General features: G+C 39.0%; 1 protein-coding gene across 1 annotated transcript; it reads left to right on the top strand.

Moving 5' to 3' along the window:
* Positions 1-1,347: 1,347 nt before the first annotated feature.
* Positions 1,348-16,169, top strand: cplx2a (complexin 2a). The gene is made up of 4 exons (XM_020084370.2): positions 1,348-1,487; positions 2,812-2,896; positions 13,553-13,731; positions 15,830-16,169. Exons 2-4 carry the CDS (start codon positions 2,866-2,868, stop codon positions 16,019-16,021), a joined length of 402 nt encoding a protein of 133 aa, XP_019939929.1. The 5' UTR covers positions 1,348-1,487; positions 2,812-2,865; the 3' UTR covers positions 16,022-16,169.
* The last annotated feature ends 2,978 nt before the right edge of the window (positions 16,170-19,147 follow it).

Genomic DNA, 19,147 nt, shown 5'->3' with positions numbered 1-19,147 from the left:
GCCTTCTTATTGTCACCTTTGGAAAAAAGGGGTTGAGATCATCTGTCAGTGCCATTTCATGACTGACATATCTACCCATTTTATTGCAGATATCTATGGATACAACACAAAGAGCTGCCTGAAATGAAAGTGGTGGAACAGAAGAAGCGAACAAAATGTTTGTTGCAAACACTAAAAGACAAAGCACAACATGCCAGCTACTCCCCAGGGAGACTTTTCAAACCAGCTGCCAAAACTGCTATGATCAATATTTTATATCCACAATGGACCAAATGACTAGATGCAATTCAAAGGTACGGGAAGTGACAAACCCACAGATCATCCAACTTCCTCTCAGCTCTTCGGAGCATATTTTGCACTTAGCACCTGCAAAAACCAAACCTGGGCAGTAAAAAAGAAAATGACCCCAAGTGAACACTGCTGTCCTTTTGCTTGTTGGTTAGATTGTGTGTTTAAAAGCACATTTACACGAACACTACAAGATGTATTTCCGAAAAAAAATGGTGGAAGGACGCAGTATGAGTCAGTGAATAATCCATTAAATGTTGGTATGAATCCAGATCAGGCAGCAGAACCACTTTTTTTTTTACCATTGCAAGATTTGGCATTTTGCACCATATTCCTTGGGAATAATTCATGGAATCTTGATGAAAATTAAACATGTTTAGGGGTATGATATTTATGAGCGTGTACAATTCGGTACACTTTAGGGTTACTTGGGCCTTGGCGGTGGGTATGCGCTCTACTGAGTGCCATTGTAATATTACTCTGCATCTGCTGACTGTGGAAACAGAAAACTATTTGCCAGCATGTACCCTGCAGCTCAATAAGCCAGGTTGTGGCCTGATAATGACAAATTAAATCTAATTCTGATGTTTTAAATCTGCATATCACATGTCATTTGAACAGAATAAGTCATTTTTACAAGAAATATCTCTTTCGGGAGACAGTCAAATATATTAAAAATCTTTTGGATCCTTTAGATTAACTTGGAAATGGTGAAATAAGAACTGTGCTGACATACAGAAAAATCTTATGTAAATAATTGGATGTGGTTTTTCGTGCTCACTATGTTTAGAAGGCATATTTTGTCATTTAAAAAGTACTTAAAATAAGCTAATGTTACACCTTTTTTGCATTTTGTTGGAAACTAAAGAGAAGCCTTCTGCCAGGGTGCTGTTCCATTCATGCACTCCCTCCCTCCCCTCTCTCCCTCTGCATGCTCTCATCTCCTCCTGCAGGAATACAGCCTCTTCCTCCGCCGCTGCAGCCTGACTCTGACACAACCGGCATGTCTGCAAACTGAGAGCCAGAGAGGAGCCACCATACCGACCCCACGTCCACACACACACAACTTGCTTTTGCCCCTCATCCCGCAGAGGGAGGACAAATAAAGGTGGTTGTGACCCTGCGACGAGGCTTTTTCCTTCTTCTTCCTCTTCTTCTTCTCCGGAGGGATAAAGACTTGGGAGGAGGATCATAACAAGGTAAAGAATGCTCGTACAAGAAGGGGGGGCGATGTGCGGCTTTTACTGTACGGGACGGGATGGAGGTTGTTGGTGCAAGATGCTGATGCTTCCCTAACGCAGTGTATGTGATCCAGTGTACGTGCGCGGAGGATGCAGTGGCTGCAGAAATACACGTAGTGTACAATAGTGTTATGTAGCACCGAGATTCATCGTGCAGGTGCAGCGAGTAAAAGGGTTCATGTGAGGAGAAAGTGATGCTGCTGCTGCAGATGATGATGATGATGGTGAAGAAGAGGAAGGGAACCAGGAAATGAGTTTAAGACGCTCGGCTGCTCAATGATTCCACTTTGGGTTAATGAAAAAAATATAATGTATAAAAATAATAGTGGATGGATGAGTTAAGTTTCATTTTTCTGCAATGGCACAGGGACGTTGGCAAAATGCAGCAAAACTACCAGTGTTAATTAGGTCGTGAATTATGTAAAACAACATGAAGTACAGTAGGTGGCTATAAACTGAGTTTTGAGCCAAGCAAATCCCGTGGATATGTTTCCGAAATTATGGAAATATAAAAATATTATAATGTACATTTTTTCATATTTCCATACTCACAACTGATCATCCCGGACAAAGAAAGTCTCAGAAATCTTATAGAAACATGTTGAATTCTGTGTAAAGTTATTATAAATTCACTGTCAAGCGGTCCTGAGTAAATCACAGTAAGTCCCAGGAGAAGAAGAACAGATAAGAGTGATAAGAGAAGAGAATAAAATGCCACACTGTCTAATATATTTACACGAGAGCCATATACACACTGTAAAACATCTCGGAAAAAACTCCCCTTTGTCTTGCACATTAATGCTCGATTGTGTGAGGTTCATGTACTGACTAAAAGCACTTGCTCATCTTTGACCCTGTCTGTGTTTCTTTGTGAGGACCCCATTTATTTATTTTTTTACATTTTTATTCTGGGAGTTATTTCCATGACGATACATCACGAGCAGTCTGGCAATGTCAGCATAAACCCCCACAGGATGAAGTGTGGTCGTAAATCGAGGGCGCAGGTGCCTCGGTAAAATTCATGTCCTTGGGCTGATGCTGAAAAAGCTGGTACAGCCAAGTTAATTCATTTTGTTCTGCTTTTTCATTAATTGGAATAAAGATGATCACATTTTTGGAATGTTCAAGATCATACAACCCTTGTATATGAAGGTTTTGTTTTGTTTTAGGGGTCTTTATTTTTTTATCAATCATCATTCTTCCCTGCCCCATCAAACTCCTGAATGTTTTAAAGGTGGTATCCACAGTTATACAGCTTTTGTATTCTGTCCCCTGGCTGCAGGTCCGTCCCTGATAACGTGACCAGTGAAGGAAGAGAACACAGAACTGCTTCATCATGAATTTTGTAATGAAAGCTGCGATGGGAGGTGAGTAGTCTGCCCGGGCTGGAGGTTGATTTAACAGCACTGCAGTGTAAAGGATTTAAAGGGGATGTTCGGCACCAGGGGCAGCAGAGCTGTTCGAATACTATACTGTAGCCCAGTAGTTGTGGGCGCTGACACTGGGAAGCGATAGATAATCCATCCGAGCTGCACCACACTTCAAACATCAGCTATGATTTCCCTCTTTCTTCATCTCTGCATCCATCGCATAAAAACCTCTTAGGGTAAAAAAATCCAGACTTATTAAAAAACAAGACCAAGTCTTTTGAGAGTGCCATAATGCGAAGGAGGACGGACACCTTGCTCCTGGTTTGTTGCTCGACATTTCTGCTCTCGTAGAAAAAGTGACCTGTTTCAGTGACCTGAGTGAACAAGGCTAGGACTGCTGCAGATGGAAGAAGAAGGTCACCGGCAGCAGCAGCAGCAGTAGAACACTAGGCCTACTCATAAACTAATAATGCACCTGTTTCGTGAAAGCCTCTTATATTTAAAGTGTCACCTTACCAGGACCGCAGCAATCTTATTTAGATTCAGGGGTGGAGTGGGAGGAGGGGGCTGAAATCTGATTAGCCCTTGAAATGCCTCTGTCCTGCCAGTAGTCTTTTTTTCTTCAAAATTACTCACAATCATAACAATAAATATAACAATGTGTGAGTTTTTTTTCCAAAACTAAGGAGTTAACAATAAACAAGGAATGACGCAAATGTGCACCTTACTGAATTAGTATGGATGTCTGATACATAATTGGCCCCTAAATTTAGAAAAATCCTAGATCCCCCACTGCTTCTAGCTTTATTTTAATGCACTTGTTTCGTTTATAGGCAGAAAGATAGCTGACGTTATGGGGTTAGTTAGTGAGTCAGGTTTTTTTTATACGACATTGTTAAACAAATTGAGTATTCTTTTGAAGCCAACTGTTGGTAATGTTTAAGGCAAGAGATAAAGAGCCAAGAACATGAGACTTTTGTCCTTTAAAGCCTTCAGGTATTATCCTTTAGAATATTATCTCAGCGATTATTTGCCCCCTCATTAGTCCTTGTTATAGTCTTGTAATTCAGCCTCCTTGTCAGCTACAGCTTCAAGCGGAAAAGGCAGGAAAGTGGCAGTGATGATATTGTAGCAGCTGCACGCACATACACTGTAGTCGGTCAGCCGGGACCGTGATGCTGAGCTGCTCTCGTTCAGGTTTCAGGGGTGGTTACAGCTGGGACGTTAAGTTTGAAGCGCAGTGCTGGGTCCTCATTGGGATGCAGAGGATGCGAGTGCTGCCTCGTTCTGCATAGTTGCCGTGGTTCGTGTCTGCACCCTGAATTCTTAAATCAACTGCATTGCATTGGGTGCTGGCTGTACTCCGCAGAAGTCTTACAACACTCCGCCTGCGGACATCTGGAGTACATTTAACAGTGCGGGTGTTTGCAGGAGTGTGTGGGTGTGTCTGTTCTTTGCCTGGTCAGATATTTTATAGATGCTATAAGATAGATGTGTGTGTGTGCTGCTACTCTAGGCAAGTTAAATCATGGACTGCACAGGCCTACTTAAGAGTATAGATTTTTGTATATGAGAAAACGTGAGAGAGTGAGAATATTTGATAATATCAAGGTATGTGTGTCTTACAACTGATACCTGTGTCTTTCCGGGTGATCGACCGCTGGCAATGCGTTTCTACATCACGTATAGGCGTCCTTTGGCTCTGGTCCACATAGAAACCTTATTTCCATAGAAATGTCTGCAGAAATGCTGACACTGCGTTGATCACTAAAGCTCCCTGTGGGGGTGCAAAAATCAGATAATGAAACAAACCAATTAGCCAGCAACTCAATCAGTTAAGCTATCACTCCAGCTGCCAGAGCCTGTCAGTCAATAAATCAATGTTAGTGAAATATTCCTTAATCAATTACAATGCATTATTGGGTGTCCCTGTGTTTTAGTGGTCTGAGCAGAGTCCTCACTTTCAATCCCAGCTGGGGACAATTGTCTCATGTCGTCCTGCATTCTATATATCCTGTCCTGTGTTTCCTGTCCAGCTTCACGGTCAACTATAAAATCAAGGCAAAAACAGAAGATTAACATATTTTCCACTGCATCTATTTAAGAAATTATATTACCATCATTTTGTAATTTAATCGATCATTCCATCATTTTGGTCAAAATGGATATATCTTAAACATTTCTTGATGGATTGTCATCAATCTTTTCCTCTGTAGCTTCATCATGAGGTTGACATTCATGATTTTGAGTAAAACATTTCTACAACAATTGGACAGATTTCCATGAAATTTGGCTCAGAACTTCATGTTAACTGCAGGATCGATGGTAATAATCTTAATATTTTCATCAGCGCCATCATCAGGACTAAAATACCTCAAAACTAATGACATCACAGCTTGAATTGTATTTTTTAGTTTTTAGTGTTTCTGTATTTCAGCAGTGGTGTCCTAAAACTTGTCACAAAAATGTCCTGACAGCTTATATATGGATATTTTCACGATTAAGAAATAAATGAGTGTCCTGAAAGCCTGAAACAGCAGTCGTGCAGTGATAATGTAAAATAAGGCTATTTAAAAGGAAGGCTAGCTCTGCAGGTAGAGACCAATTACTTGTATTATTATAAATCAACAGCACAATGTTAGCATAAAAAAACACATTGTCATCCTGTTAGCTGCTGCACAAGTTAAGATAACACTCATTTTATTATATTTGTATTATTAAATTCTCACACTTTCCTCAAAATATACCAGTCCCTGCTAAATTGCTATATTAAAGATGACTGGAGTATAGAGCTTCACTCCTGACGTCATTACAAGCTTTAGTCAATATTACACACCAGCCATGAGAACTCCCACAAGAGACTCTGCATGTTTTTTAAATTGTAATGCGTCACATCTTCCATCCCAGCAGCCACCAGTCTGCTCCTCTGGCAGCTGTCAGTGAGTCCCAGACTGAACCTCTAAACATGTCAAACACAAAGCAGTATTCAGTTACCAGCCTAAAAACACACAGTAACAGTATGTGTTAACAACGCTGTGTCAAAGCCCGACCTCACTTTGTGGCTTTAGACTTTAATAGTTATTTTATACTATGAATTAGCACACGTGCGAAGGAGCCATGTAATGCTCATGTTCAGGTTCATTATTTCAATATGGATTATAACTTGAAAAGGTTGACATGCTCTAATGTTAAGAATCACTGATGTTTCTAAAAAAATCTCATCGTGACAAAGATGACCCAGCTTTTGGTCAAACCTTCAATTCTGTGTTTTTCCTTGTGCGTTGATTGATCTTGCTCCTGAGTGCTTCTCTGCTGACTTTATTCCCAAGGTTTGACGCTCAGTCAAACCTTCAGTCAGAGGTGCAACCTCGAAGTAAGTGGTCAAATTCAATAACCAGATTTAATTTTTTAACTTTAACTTTTGTATTATGTCTCATTAAAAATGTGTGATTTGCCCAACTGGGAAACCAGTCTGCTATAGCATTAAATATAGATAGATGTCCTGACAAACAGGAACTATACTGTATTCTTTCACATCAGTAAATCATTCTTTTTCATTTTTTTATATGTTCAATAGACTTGACTTGAATAAAAAAGCAACCGTCATTATTTTGGATGACAAAAATAAATAAAGATGCAATTTCACTATAGGTTGACACCAGAGGTGATAAAATGTATGTGCAGTCTGGAAAATACTCGACAGCCTCTGTGCTGATTATTCTCAAAATAGACAGTGAATGGCCTAGTCCTGACTAAAGCTTTGTGAAAGACTCAGTAAAAACAAAACTTGTTTAATATTTAATCCCATTAGACTCTGCACTAAGAGTAGAGCTTTCCAACACACACACTATTGTTTTTTTTCCATTCCATTTTGCAAAATGATGCAAGGATGATGTGCTTGTAGAAGGCAATTTTAAGAAAGGCTGTCACTGCTGTCACTTGGAAAGGATTTAAGACAGAAAAGCAGTGAACCAGAGACGACCTCGTCATGACCTCAGTGCTGTGCATTAATTTCCTATAACTGTTCATCCTGAATTACAAATCAGATAATGTTAATGTAAGACTGCTGTCCACTAAAGCATGAAGCTTCTGAACCCTCCGAGAAATTAAATAAGAAGGCAATGAATATTCTTTATTTTTCTTATTTCTAATAAAATACCAAAACCAACAAAGAATTGCACTGACCTCTATGACAGTATAACATTGGGGGACATGGTCATTCATGATAATGGACATAGACAGTGGGGTTTATTTTGAATTATTGATAATAATTAATAATAATTATTATTATCAATTGTATTAATTGAAAAATAATCCCCCAAAATATTTACTCATGTTTTAGAACCATCAGCTGAAGTGGCCAGCTCTTTTAGGAAATCGAAAACAATAAAATGAAAAAAGAATAATAATTTAATTGTATGATTTATATACTTAAAAATTAGAAACTACAGCATCTACTGTAGCACGTGTTTCAACATATGTGGGCTGTTAAACGTGACATAAAAACGAGGACACCTTGAGATGGTCTTCTTGCATCTCATCTCCTCCATGTTCAGATAATCCCATTTAGCAGCACTGATTGTGATTGGCTGAGGCAATCAGGTCTTTCATGCTTGATAGGTCCACAGGGCCACACAAAACACACACACACACACACACACACACACACACACACACACACACACACACACACACACACACACACACACACACACACACACACACACACACACTTCCCCATCTTCCTGTGTGTTCAAATTCACATGCATGTTTGACTGTACACTGAGATTCTATCAATAATTCATTCAGCCGCTTCCTGACGTATAAAATCAGTTGTGTTGTTGTGAAGCTCTTCTTCACTGTCCAACACAAATACATTGCTATCGTATGGTTTGATTGGCTGCTGGATTTACCACTGTCTTATTCTATACCACTGTGTATACTATACTGATGGAAGAGGCTGAGATACAGCAGCTCCTCTGGGTAATCTGTGGAAACACTGTAATTTATTGCTGAGGGGTGGTGGGCTACAAGAAGACAGAGGGACCATCTGCAAAGCGACCTGAACAGAATCCGTCAGAAGAGTCCTGGTTGATCCTGTGAGTCGGACTCTGACAAGGCAGCAAAATCTAACATTGATCATTCAGTCACAACACATTCAAATCCAAAGATCAAACTTCCATCATCCATGAAGAATAAAAAGATTTCATTTACATGTGGAATTAATCTATGTGACAAAATGAAATTGGTATGTTTTAACTTTGTCATTGAATCTTTATGAGATCTCATCATCATTACCTGAGAAGCCTACTGTGTTTCATTAGGGACACGTGAACTGCCCTCTTGTGTGTCATCAGTGCAATGCAGGTCTCTATTGACCAAATTCAAGATGGCTGCCTCTGTGTTGCTGCTCACTCATGACTTACTTATCTCTCACTTTGAGAAACCCACGGTAAGATTGAACTTGTTTAATGTCACTAACTCTCATAATTGTTGGCGAGATTGAGGCAGCGTTTGTACTTTATGTTGTTTTAATATGCTGTTGTTAAGTGTTCATGAAATGTGATACAGTATGTGTATCTCCAATCATCATTGTACATTAAAAACAACAACATATGTAATTTAATAATAATTTTTAAGTCTGTCAGAAGCATTAAATGCAGTTTTCTTTGATAAGTATTTTACCAATTATATGTAAAGAAAATTACTGACACTTGAATTACTGATTGTTTCTGGAAATTGTTTGCTTCTATTAAGTTCAACTATAAAGTCGTGGTTGCTGCATAGTTACATTTGCAAATGAACAGTACTGTAAAAGATGAATAATTAGCAAATATAATATATACAAGCATAATATTTTAGTGCATTAGCTACCTTTGCAATGCTTATTTACATTTAAATATATTTAATATATAAGGAGCTCATTCACATGCACTTAGATGCAGGCATTATGTTATGAATAGTGTTTTATTGTGTTGAAACTGTTTTGAACCTAATAAAGAATAAATTATGAATAAAGCTTAAGGCATTAACCTTACAAACATAATGACAAAAGTTACAAACAAACAAACAAACAAACAACATATATTTCTGGAAGAGTGCAGTCATATTATATTATACCATATTATATTATATTATATTATATAAAGTAAAGCTTCCTCACTTAGAGCCCTGCTGATAAAATGTGCAGAGCCGTTTTACCTGAGGGAAATTTAAGCTGACTTAAAGCAAAACTGCCACCAATTAGAGAAGAAAGAAGTAAAGTAGTGGAACAACAACTCCTCTCTTCTCCTTTTACTACCAATTCCTCCTGCTTTTTTTCCTGCTTTATAATAAGCTGTGTTGAGACAATAGTTTCTGTCCTGAAGGCCAAACCTGAATCTTTACACTTATCCACTTTCCCACCACACGTCGTATTTAGAGAGGGGTTCTCCTGAGGACCGAGAGTGGGAAAAGAGCAGATAAAAGCTATTTATCTGATGCTGTCTAAAGTTCAAGCTCTGGCAGAGTCAGCCAAGGTTACTTTTCTCTCTCGCTTGTCCTCAAGACTTTGGATTTAACAAAGACTTTGCAAAGAACTTTCAGAAGGAAAAGGATTATAGAAGACATGTTTTATCTCAGCTGTGAAGCAATGTCCAGGTATTAAGGAAAGAATCATGATATAATTTCAGCTTGTGGGCAACATTAAAGGAAAATTGCTGCGATGGGAAATGTTCTTAGAAATTGACTATAGCAGGTGATCAGAACGGTGTTAACCTCAAGATCTGTTCATTTTACTTTGTGTCATTATCACGTTGTACATTTTATTTTGCCTATAAGTCACACAAATCTTTGTTGACCGTCTTTTGTTTCGCATGATGGAGAATTTCCCCTCAAAGTGCCTCTTTGTCTTTTCTGACTCATTGAAATGTGGATTATACAAAAATATGATAAACAGGTTCAAGGTCAACCTGTCAACATTCTGTTACAGGCTTTTGTTAGCTTATATATTCAACGTCATTTCAACAACTACAACAACCTAACCTAACACAGTGTGTGGGGCTAAAGTGTGAAGACACTCAGAACACTCAAACGTAGCTCGATGCGGCCTGAGAGCTTAATGGAATTATTCTGGTTTAAAAGGACACTGCTGTATCTTTCACAAATGACTCACAAAGTAGGGGCTGGGATCATAGCTCAATATAACTTGAGTCTTTGTCTCCCAGGATCCTCTCTGTTTTACATCTGAACAAAGATGATCTCAGTGTTCTAATAAGATTTTGTGAAACCAGGCCGAGTTTGTTTTGGGTTGGCATATTGTAATTTAAAAGAGTTACTGGAGGTTGTTGTTTTTTTTGTGAGCTGTGCAATCATTTGACAATGAGGCTTAGCTGATTGTGTGAGTCATTGCTCCAATTACAGGATTGAATGGCAGTGTTTACACAGGCGCTATAGATAGAGATAATTCAGGTACTGGGCTCATGAGCTGCTCCTGAATCCTGCGTCTGCAGTTTTTCTTACATTGCCGTAGAAACCATTATATGTTTAGTTTAATTTGTTGGGATTCATTTTGATTGACACACTATGCTAGCTCATTTCTCTACTGACTTAATCATAGGTTTTAAACGATGTGACTGCTTCCCAAACCTAAGATCTCCTCCGGCTGCCATATAGGTCATTTACCCCACCTCCTCCATGGCAACAGATGGGACATATTCCAAACTAAAAAGTAAAAATACACATCACATCTTTCTTCCAGCAACTTTGGTTTTTTGACTGACAGCTGAGACTTACTCGCTATTGGTTGAGCATGTGTATCGGCGGGACCTTGTCTTCCCCGATCATATACAGTCTATGTGTATAAGACAAGAAGGGTAGTTCAATGAAAGTGAACCATTTGTCCACTGCAAGAACTGATTCTTAATTGTTCCACTTTTAATTCAGTTTTTTAATTGCAGAGTTTGCCAAAATCATCCAATGACAGGAGTGAAATTTCGATCAAGCTGTTTCCTAGCAACTCAGTTAGGATGCTGTAGACCAGCCATCTCTATACAGTGTGTACATATGGAACAAGGTGGCTGGTGGATTAAAGTTGTACATACACACTTCAGAGTCACACTTCAATAGGATATGAGTCGTTATCCAGAATGCTGCTTCACTGTAAATGTTACAATCACTGCAAAGTCCCACATATATTATGTGCATATGCAAAGACACACTTATGGGCGTGTACATACTCTGCACAAACGCGTGAAGACAATTGCTCTACCACACAGGAACTCAGTTGTGTTTCACCAAATGGAACTAACCAGTTAGTTTTATCCATCAGTGCATATAAAAGCACTTATTGTACATGCACTATAGATATATTTCTCCCTCACTACCTACACACACACGCACCTTTAAGGAGATAGTGTATCATGGTTGGATGGACAGATATTGCCCTGTCAGTTTCGCTGTGCTGTTTATCAAACACTCATACATCAGTTTACTTTGCATATCTTACTTTGTCCTTGAATTTCCTTCCTCATCTGTCTCTTTCTCTTAGATCTAAGTGGTTCATTCATGAGACTACTGCCTTAGTTTTTCTTTAATGCTTGTGTGTAATGTTGATCTCATTGCGGTGCCGTGCACTGCAAATCTGCGAGACTTTCTGTTGGCGTCCATCTTTGTTCTTCTCTTGAATGTGTGGTTTGTATTTAGACATTTAAGGAAAGCTCTTATTTCCTTTTTTGCTAAAGTTTTGATCAATACCACTCTAGTATCAAAGACTGTTAGCTTAGCTTAGCAAAAAGACTGAAAATTTTTTACTTTAACCATAGTCCAATACATGACCTCCACACGACCACAGTATGTCATCTACACTTCACTTTTTCTACTGACTACAGTACGGATCAATTTGAGATCTTTTGAGGGGGTAATTTTGTTAACATATATTGTTGCTGGTTCCAGCCCATGATTTATAAAAAGTGGTATTAAAAAACAAAAAACTTGCATGGGTAATCAAGACCTCTCATGATTTTTCTCAAGCTTTGCTCCAGATCCTTTATAGGCCTAGTTATATTTATTTGATCCAAAAAACATACCAAATCAAAAGAACTTGAAACTATATAAATTTGAAATGTCTCCCTCTCTTTCAAAAGACATCAGTTTCTCTATGTTTTTATGTCCCTGTCACACATTCTTGTTCTCCTTCGTTGCTCCTACGCTCATCCCTTCCCACTTCATCCTTTCTTCTCCTCCATCTCTCCTTTTATCTCTGCGCATTTTGCTGCACTTCACTTTTATTATGCTGATGAGTCAATACCGGGAGGCAGCTGCAGACTGAAGGAGTACTCTTTCTTTCCTCTTTGGTTGCTTGCTTTCTCTCCTCACATGCCCCTTGGCTGCATCTCAACCCCTACCTCCCTACCTCCCTCCCTTCTATTCTTCCTCCTCCACTTCCTCCTATCTTCCCCTTCTCTTCCATTTCTTCCTTTTTTTTTTGAACACTCTTTAATTTATACCTCATTTCTTCCACACCTTCTTTTCCCCTTTCCTCACACTTTGTTGTTTTCCTCTCACAGCTCCCTCCTGTTTTCCCCCCCTCTCCATCTTTTTATCTTGTCACACTCCATCCGTCCCTCTCTCTCTGGTCCCACGGAAACTGCTGGGTAATCCCACTAACTGGAACAGCTCAGCTAATTGGACTCAATAGTTTCTGACAGATTCTCTCCCTCTCCTCATGCTCGCCTTGTTTTCCTAAATATGTCTTTTTTGCTGCAGAATACTAACTCCCCATCTCCCTTCTTTTTTCTCGTCTTTTTCCTCCTCACTTCTTATATGCTCCAGTCTTTGCCCAAATCCCTCAGACCACAGGCTTTCCTCCTATTTGTTTATTCTTGTCTTTTCTGTTGATGCTTGGTGACAGTTCTACCTCTTCTCCCTCAGCGCTGGTTTGCAACATAGCATTTCTTTGTTTTGGCACCATGACGCATTATTTTATGGGATGTATAACTCCAATATGTACAGCAGAAGAAGAAGACATATTCAGGGGCTTATTAATATTAGTATTACAGAAAATATCTATTGTTTGATTCCAAGTCTGTAGCTACGATTGAAGACACCAAGGTCATATCATCATAATTGCTTTTGGAACTTTGGGGGATTTTTATTGACTTAAAGGAGTTTGCATTCTATAAACACAAACCACAAATTTATTAGATTGGTTGATTGAAAGGGAGATTATACAACCATTTTTCAAGGGGACTGTTTTTAGGACAAAATAAATTGTTCTCAGAATTACATTTGTATGTCTCAGATTGTTGAAATGAAAACTCCTAAAAATGTCAAAAAAGTCACATATAAAGAACAGTTTACAGATTTTTTTTTTACTCGTAAAAAATGTCCTATGTTTTCCTACATAAGATGATTTAAGTCGTGACAACAGCATTACTAAAACCCTGCCACTGCACACTGCTACTATTCAAGTATGAGTAACTGTATCCTCAGGCCACCATTTTCACACTACTGACAAATGTTGAGTCACATATTTGTATTTAACTTGAAGGAATAATTGTATATTTGAATGGTGAAAACTCAAATGTTAATTCTCCATAAATTGACATTAAGAAAAACAATAGTAACAGCTGTCATTGTGTCTCCTGTCTCTCATTCTCTCGCACCTTTTCTCAGGAGGACCTCCTGATGTGGGCAAGATGCTGGGAGGAGAGAAAGAGGAGGAGGACCCCGACGCAGCGAAGAAAGAGGAGGAGCGACAGGAGGCACTGAGGCAGCAAGAAGAGGAGAGGAAGGACAAATACGCCAAGATGGAGGCAGAGAGGGAAAGGATGAGGCAAGGCATCAGGGATAAGGTATAACGACAGATGAGTTTGATTCATCAATAACTGAAATACAGAGCCATCATCAGAGTAGCCAATATAAAGAAAGGCCAAACGAGGAAAACATTTAAGAGGAATTTTCTAATAATCAGTGCTAATAGATAGATATGAAAAGCAAAATGAGGGTGATAAGCAAATACACCCTCCTCCTCCACAAACATTTCTTACATGTCAGATCTGTTTGATGACTTTGGATGCCGTTCTGTCTTGTGATGTTAGCGCAGCTTCTAAACGCTTCACATTCTTGCTGCACGACAGCAAAACTCTCTGTATGACAGACCCGTGTTTGAAATCGCCCTATTTTTATTTGCTTTGTGTTATTTTTATCACCTTCTGAGATTATAAAATGATCAATGGAGGATCAGGAAGCAGCTGCACAGAGCTGAGAGCAGACGTAGGAACAGTAGATGAACAAAATCACGATAAATAAAGATCAGTTGGAATTTTTAGACAGAAACGGGTGGAAATCTGTGAGCCACCATGATCTTTTTTCTCTCCAGTGCTTTAGGTACAACTGTGAACTACAGTGCAATGGTCCATATGAGGTTTATGTATTATGAAGAGGGATATACATTATACATTGTGTTTGGTGACTAAAACACATTCAGATTTTGCATTGTGATTATTTAGTGACACGTCACATTCAGTGGTTTATTCCTCTCTTCAAATATGTTAAGCTGTGGAGTAACTGAGAATACTTATAGTGAGAATATACATGTAGAGAATAAGTGTAGAGAAGGTGTGAAAGACGGGCAGTCTATGGGCCATGCAGGTCCAAGGGGCTGCTGTGAATTGACGGTACGAAAAGCAGCACTCCTCCCCTCGCTTCGTCGATTCTCCTTAAGCTCTCCCAGAAGAGAACAAAGAAGAGCAGGGAAAAACTCCCAAAGTGCTCGTTACTGAAAGGTTTCCGTCAGCCTCTTCCATGGCTTTGTCCCATTATGCAAGATACTGTAAGACATGTCAATATCACAGCTGAAGGCCGAAACTCTTGACTTGGTCACATCACAGGATGACAGATAACAGAGTGAACTAAGTCACATCGGTAAATCTGTTAATTTGGGAAAATTGTATGATTCTGAAATACTTGAAAATTTCTGTCTGTGTTAAATGGGAACAATAATTTCCCTTTTTTCTCAATGCAAAGAAAATTCCATAAAGCTGCAGTGCCTTTGTACCACCAATATATAGCCTAACACAAATATCTGACATGCACTGTCATAGTGTGGACACAGCAGCACCGATAAGACATCTGCTCTTATTGTTGTTGCTTTGCTGACAGACAGACAGGAACAAGAGAAAGATAAAGGGTTAGCAGCTGCTCAAACTGGAAAAGGATCCAATGGATGAGTTCAATAGGAAGGATGATGGATGAGTAGGAGTGCTTGTGCATTATGACACATTCACGTTTTATCGGATTTCTCATAATTATGAGATTCCTATCCAAAAAATAACTCCCACAGGCCCATCTGAGTCATACAAAATCATTTTGGTATTTAGATAAATGTATTCATCTTGTAAAAGGGATTTCTGAGCCCCTTGGTCTCATGATGATCCCCAAAGTTGCAATACCCAGAGTGACCACAACAGCAAAGTCAAGTTCCAGTAAAGCACTGTTTCTGGGGCTTGAATCAACCGGCACCAATGTAGAAAATTTAAATTATTTATACCATCACTTGAACAAGATATACAGGCAGCAGGTAGCGATCCTAGTCTAAAGATGGACGATGCATCTTCCACCCACTATCTAGAACACTTATGCTTCCATTTTGTGCCAGAGAGATTGGAAGAACGAGTCGTGTTATTGAAGTCCCGCCAATACATGTGTTCAACCAATCACAAGTCAGTCTCAGGTGTCAATCATGACATTCCAATCCGTTTTTATAATGTCAGATGAGTAATTAAAACCAGACTAATGAACACTTGATCATACGTCAGTGTGATGTGGGTTCCATCAAACTATGGTGGTTTTCTTTACCTGTGTTTTGTACGCATCCTTTACCCCTCTAACTTTACAATAATATATTCATCCAATTACAATATCTCTGATATTTCTTTGTTTGTCCACCAGTACGGCTTGAAAAAGCGCGAGGAGGCCGAGGCTGAGGCGGCAGCCGCCCAGGAGGAGGCAGTAGCCGGTAGCTTGACCCGACCCAAGAAGGCAGTGCCGGCCGGCTGCGGTGATGAGGAAGAGGAGGAAAGCATCATGGACACAGTGATGAAATACCTGCCAGGCCCGCTGCAAGACATGCTGAAGAAGTAGGTTAGCTAGCTGGCTAATGCTAACATTATCTTGCTTAGTTCACAGGCAACATTCACATGGTTGGCTTTAATCAGGGTTTTCTTCCATCCACATGTACGTGCAAAAAAAGAAGGCACAAAGAAGTTAAAATACAGTGCAGTGTTTTTGGTGTTCGGCTAAAGCGAAGTTTCATGGTGGGGAAAATAAATCAGATGTGAACCAGCTGTGTGAATTGCAGTTAGACTAAGCTAGGCTAACCCAACGTCCAGGTGAACGTTAGCTTGACTGATGTTAACGTTAGCTAAGTTACGCTAATAAAGCTAACAGCGAGCAGAGGGGCTGAAGACACAACGTTTGATGGTTTAGCCTTTTAGTCCGAGGAATTTTAAAACTCCTTTTTTCTCTCCTCTGATGAAGCTGCAGAGCTCCGACATATAATCACCTTGATCACTCAATTTGTACATAGATGAATGAATACATGAGACGCCTCAAGGTGGGCAAACAATCATAGAATACTATATGAAATTATTATACTAACCGTGTGTCTGTCTCTAAGGTAACAAAACATGTGATAACTTGATAAGCCATATTTGAAAAAGGAAATTTAAAGACTATTGTTGTGTGCTCCTAAAATACTGTTTTGTGTTCGACCATGTCTGAAATTTATGTGAAACCTTTTGCACACAGTGTCACACATTCTCTGTAAGACCTAGTGTCCATGTCCCTGGCACTCCTACCGCGCCTGACGTCAAAGTGTATCCATGTAGCGTAGTGTTTAAAATGTTTCTATTCCCCTGTTCAGTGCGTTTCCTTCTTACGTCTTGCATGCCATTTGTCTAGAGAAGTTTGTCGTGTGAAAATGTACGAACCCACGCCCCGTGCTCCCTTTTCTCCTGTTCTTTATCATGCAAAAAAAAATTTAAGGCAATAACTCCTGAGTTTGAGTGTGTTTTCAGTACCATGTCAGTGTAACCGTTAATAATATCAGTGATATAAAAAAGAAGACATATATGCATTCAGGAAATTTGATTCACAGATTTGCAGGGTTTTATTTTTATGTTGTTTTGTCTCAGTTTTGATTTAGAATGACCGTGTAGCCGTACATACAACAGCCAAAACCTTAACCTTTCAGCCATAAACACAGAGCTTACAGTATATACTCTTACTATCAGGATCTACTACTCGGGAGAGAATGCTGAGAGAAACTGTATGAAGAGATAAAAGCATGTGATCATCTGGAGTTTGGATCATGTTAATATATCTGGTGGGGATTGCATTTCTCTTAATACACTTACACATAAACACACGAACACACACACACACACACACACACACACACACAGTAAAGGGAATACTACAGTTTGACTACTGCTTTGATTACGCAACAGAACCAGGATTGTTTTAAAAGATGACATTAAAAATGCTTGATTCAGTTTTAGTTATTGTTGGTGACAGTGAGCCATTGATGGGGATGTGGAATGCCACGAGCAATAAAGGATGATCATGTATATTTCTGCCTGAGATTCAATAAAAACAAAACCTTGTTCACACACATTAAAAAACGTGTTCTCTTTTCTCAGTGATGTGAGTTTGGAATCAAACCACCGTGAACAGGGAAGGTGACAAAGCATCCTCTGTTAACTTATGAGTAAATTCAGGCCTGTGTGAAAAAGGACCTTTGATTTAGTGCTTTAAATCTACTAGGTCTTCTTTTTCCACTAGACATTTCGACATGCCACAGTATAGGAAAAGCACAATAATGAAATGTGTGTTTAGTTGATCCTGTTCAAAGTCATGATATGTGACATTTTAATGGAACAGAGCAAACACATATGTTGACACCTTCCTCTTGTTGCTTTCCATGGTAATTAATAACGTAATTAATAGCAGTTCCCTTATAAATATTGATTATCATGAATGAAGTACAATGCAATACAGGCATTAAAAAGCCCAATCAAAAAGTACATGGTGTCTGATTAAAGAAACAAAAACTCTGGAACAAAACAAAGGATGACACTAAAGCATTTAGAGTAGTAACCCAATTTATAACTAGATAAAGTTAAATTAAATCAACACAATGTATGAAATTGCTAAATTGCACAGTGAGCGCATTCCTCTGCCTAGGCCCAAATAACAGTCCCCTTATGAAACCACATTACAATCGACTAGAGGCAGATGAATTACTCTCAGAGAAATCTAAGAAAATGTGGAAAAACATCTTACCTCATAATGTTAAAGTGAAAAAAAGCATCAGGTCCCTGATCTGATTCCACACCAAAATGGGTTTTATGGGTTTTCTCTTGACCCATACCATATCCTTCCACTAAGTTTCGTGGTAATCTGTAATCCTGTTAACAAAGAAATGCAGATGAAAACATGTATGACAGGTAATAAATTACCATAATTTAGATTTCATTGCTTCATATCTTGGCTTTCATTTACACCATACCTACACCTACAGTTATGATCTAGTCCATAGACTACATCTACACAGTCTATGATCTAGTTCTATAGATAAAATGTTGTTGAGTTTGACCTGGACTTAAGGAATTATAAAAACATCTATCTTGTTCATTGAAAGAGAAAAACTTTGCGCTGCAGTGTGATGACACCTCACACAGTCCAGCACATCGTTGCTCCGGAGCTGAACACCTGATGTTCTGCCATAGATGTCTCCACCTTGCATAAACACACAGCCCAGCATCACAGCTACTTATGAGTATTCAAATTCTCTCTCTTTAAAATACCAAGCAACAGCCTGGTGTATCATTTTATGTGTCACGTCAAACGTATTATTGAGTATAAAGTTTGGTACCTCTGCGTTCTATCACAAAGTAAATAAGCTGGCAAAGCTTCGTTTCTCTTCACTGGGAACGAGATTTAAATTATTCTGGCTCTCAAGTGAAATCTGCACAATGACAAGGATATAAAGAACAGCCATCATTACAGGTTGATAAAATATATAATGTATGATGCAGTGATATTCTTTGCATGAAGAGGGCACTATGTGGTACAGAGAGATGGGCGGTCTAAGATGTTGTGATGTATTTCTTCCATGTAGCCACTGGGTGTCACTGTTGTCTCTAAATGGAAGCACATCTATAACATCCAGTTAAATGCCAATAAAGTTTAAGCACATGAACATTG

The sequence above is a fragment of the Paralichthys olivaceus genome, chromosome 8, assembly GCF_024713975.1.
Source record: "Paralichthys olivaceus isolate ysfri-2021 chromosome 8, ASM2471397v2, whole genome shotgun sequence".
In the NCBI taxonomy this organism is placed as follows: Eukaryota; Metazoa; Chordata; class Actinopteri; order Pleuronectiformes; family Paralichthyidae; genus Paralichthys; species Paralichthys olivaceus.
Note: the sequence above shows the minus strand (reverse complement) of the source record. Positions and strands in the feature narration are given on the sequence as shown.

Bases quoted from the DNA above. Each gene is read 5' to 3' on its own strand.
- cplx2a (XM_020084370.2), top strand. From the start codon at position 2,866: ATGAATTTTGTAATGAAAGCTGCGATGGGAG. The intron at 2,897-13,552 runs GTGAGTAGTCTG...ACCTTTTCTCAG, and splicing joins AATGAAAGCTGCGATGGGAG to GAGGACCTCCTGATGTGGGC. The intron at 13,732-15,829 runs GTATAACGACAG...TTTGTCCACCAG, and splicing joins GGCAAGGCATCAGGGATAAG to TACGGCTTGAAAAAGCGCGA.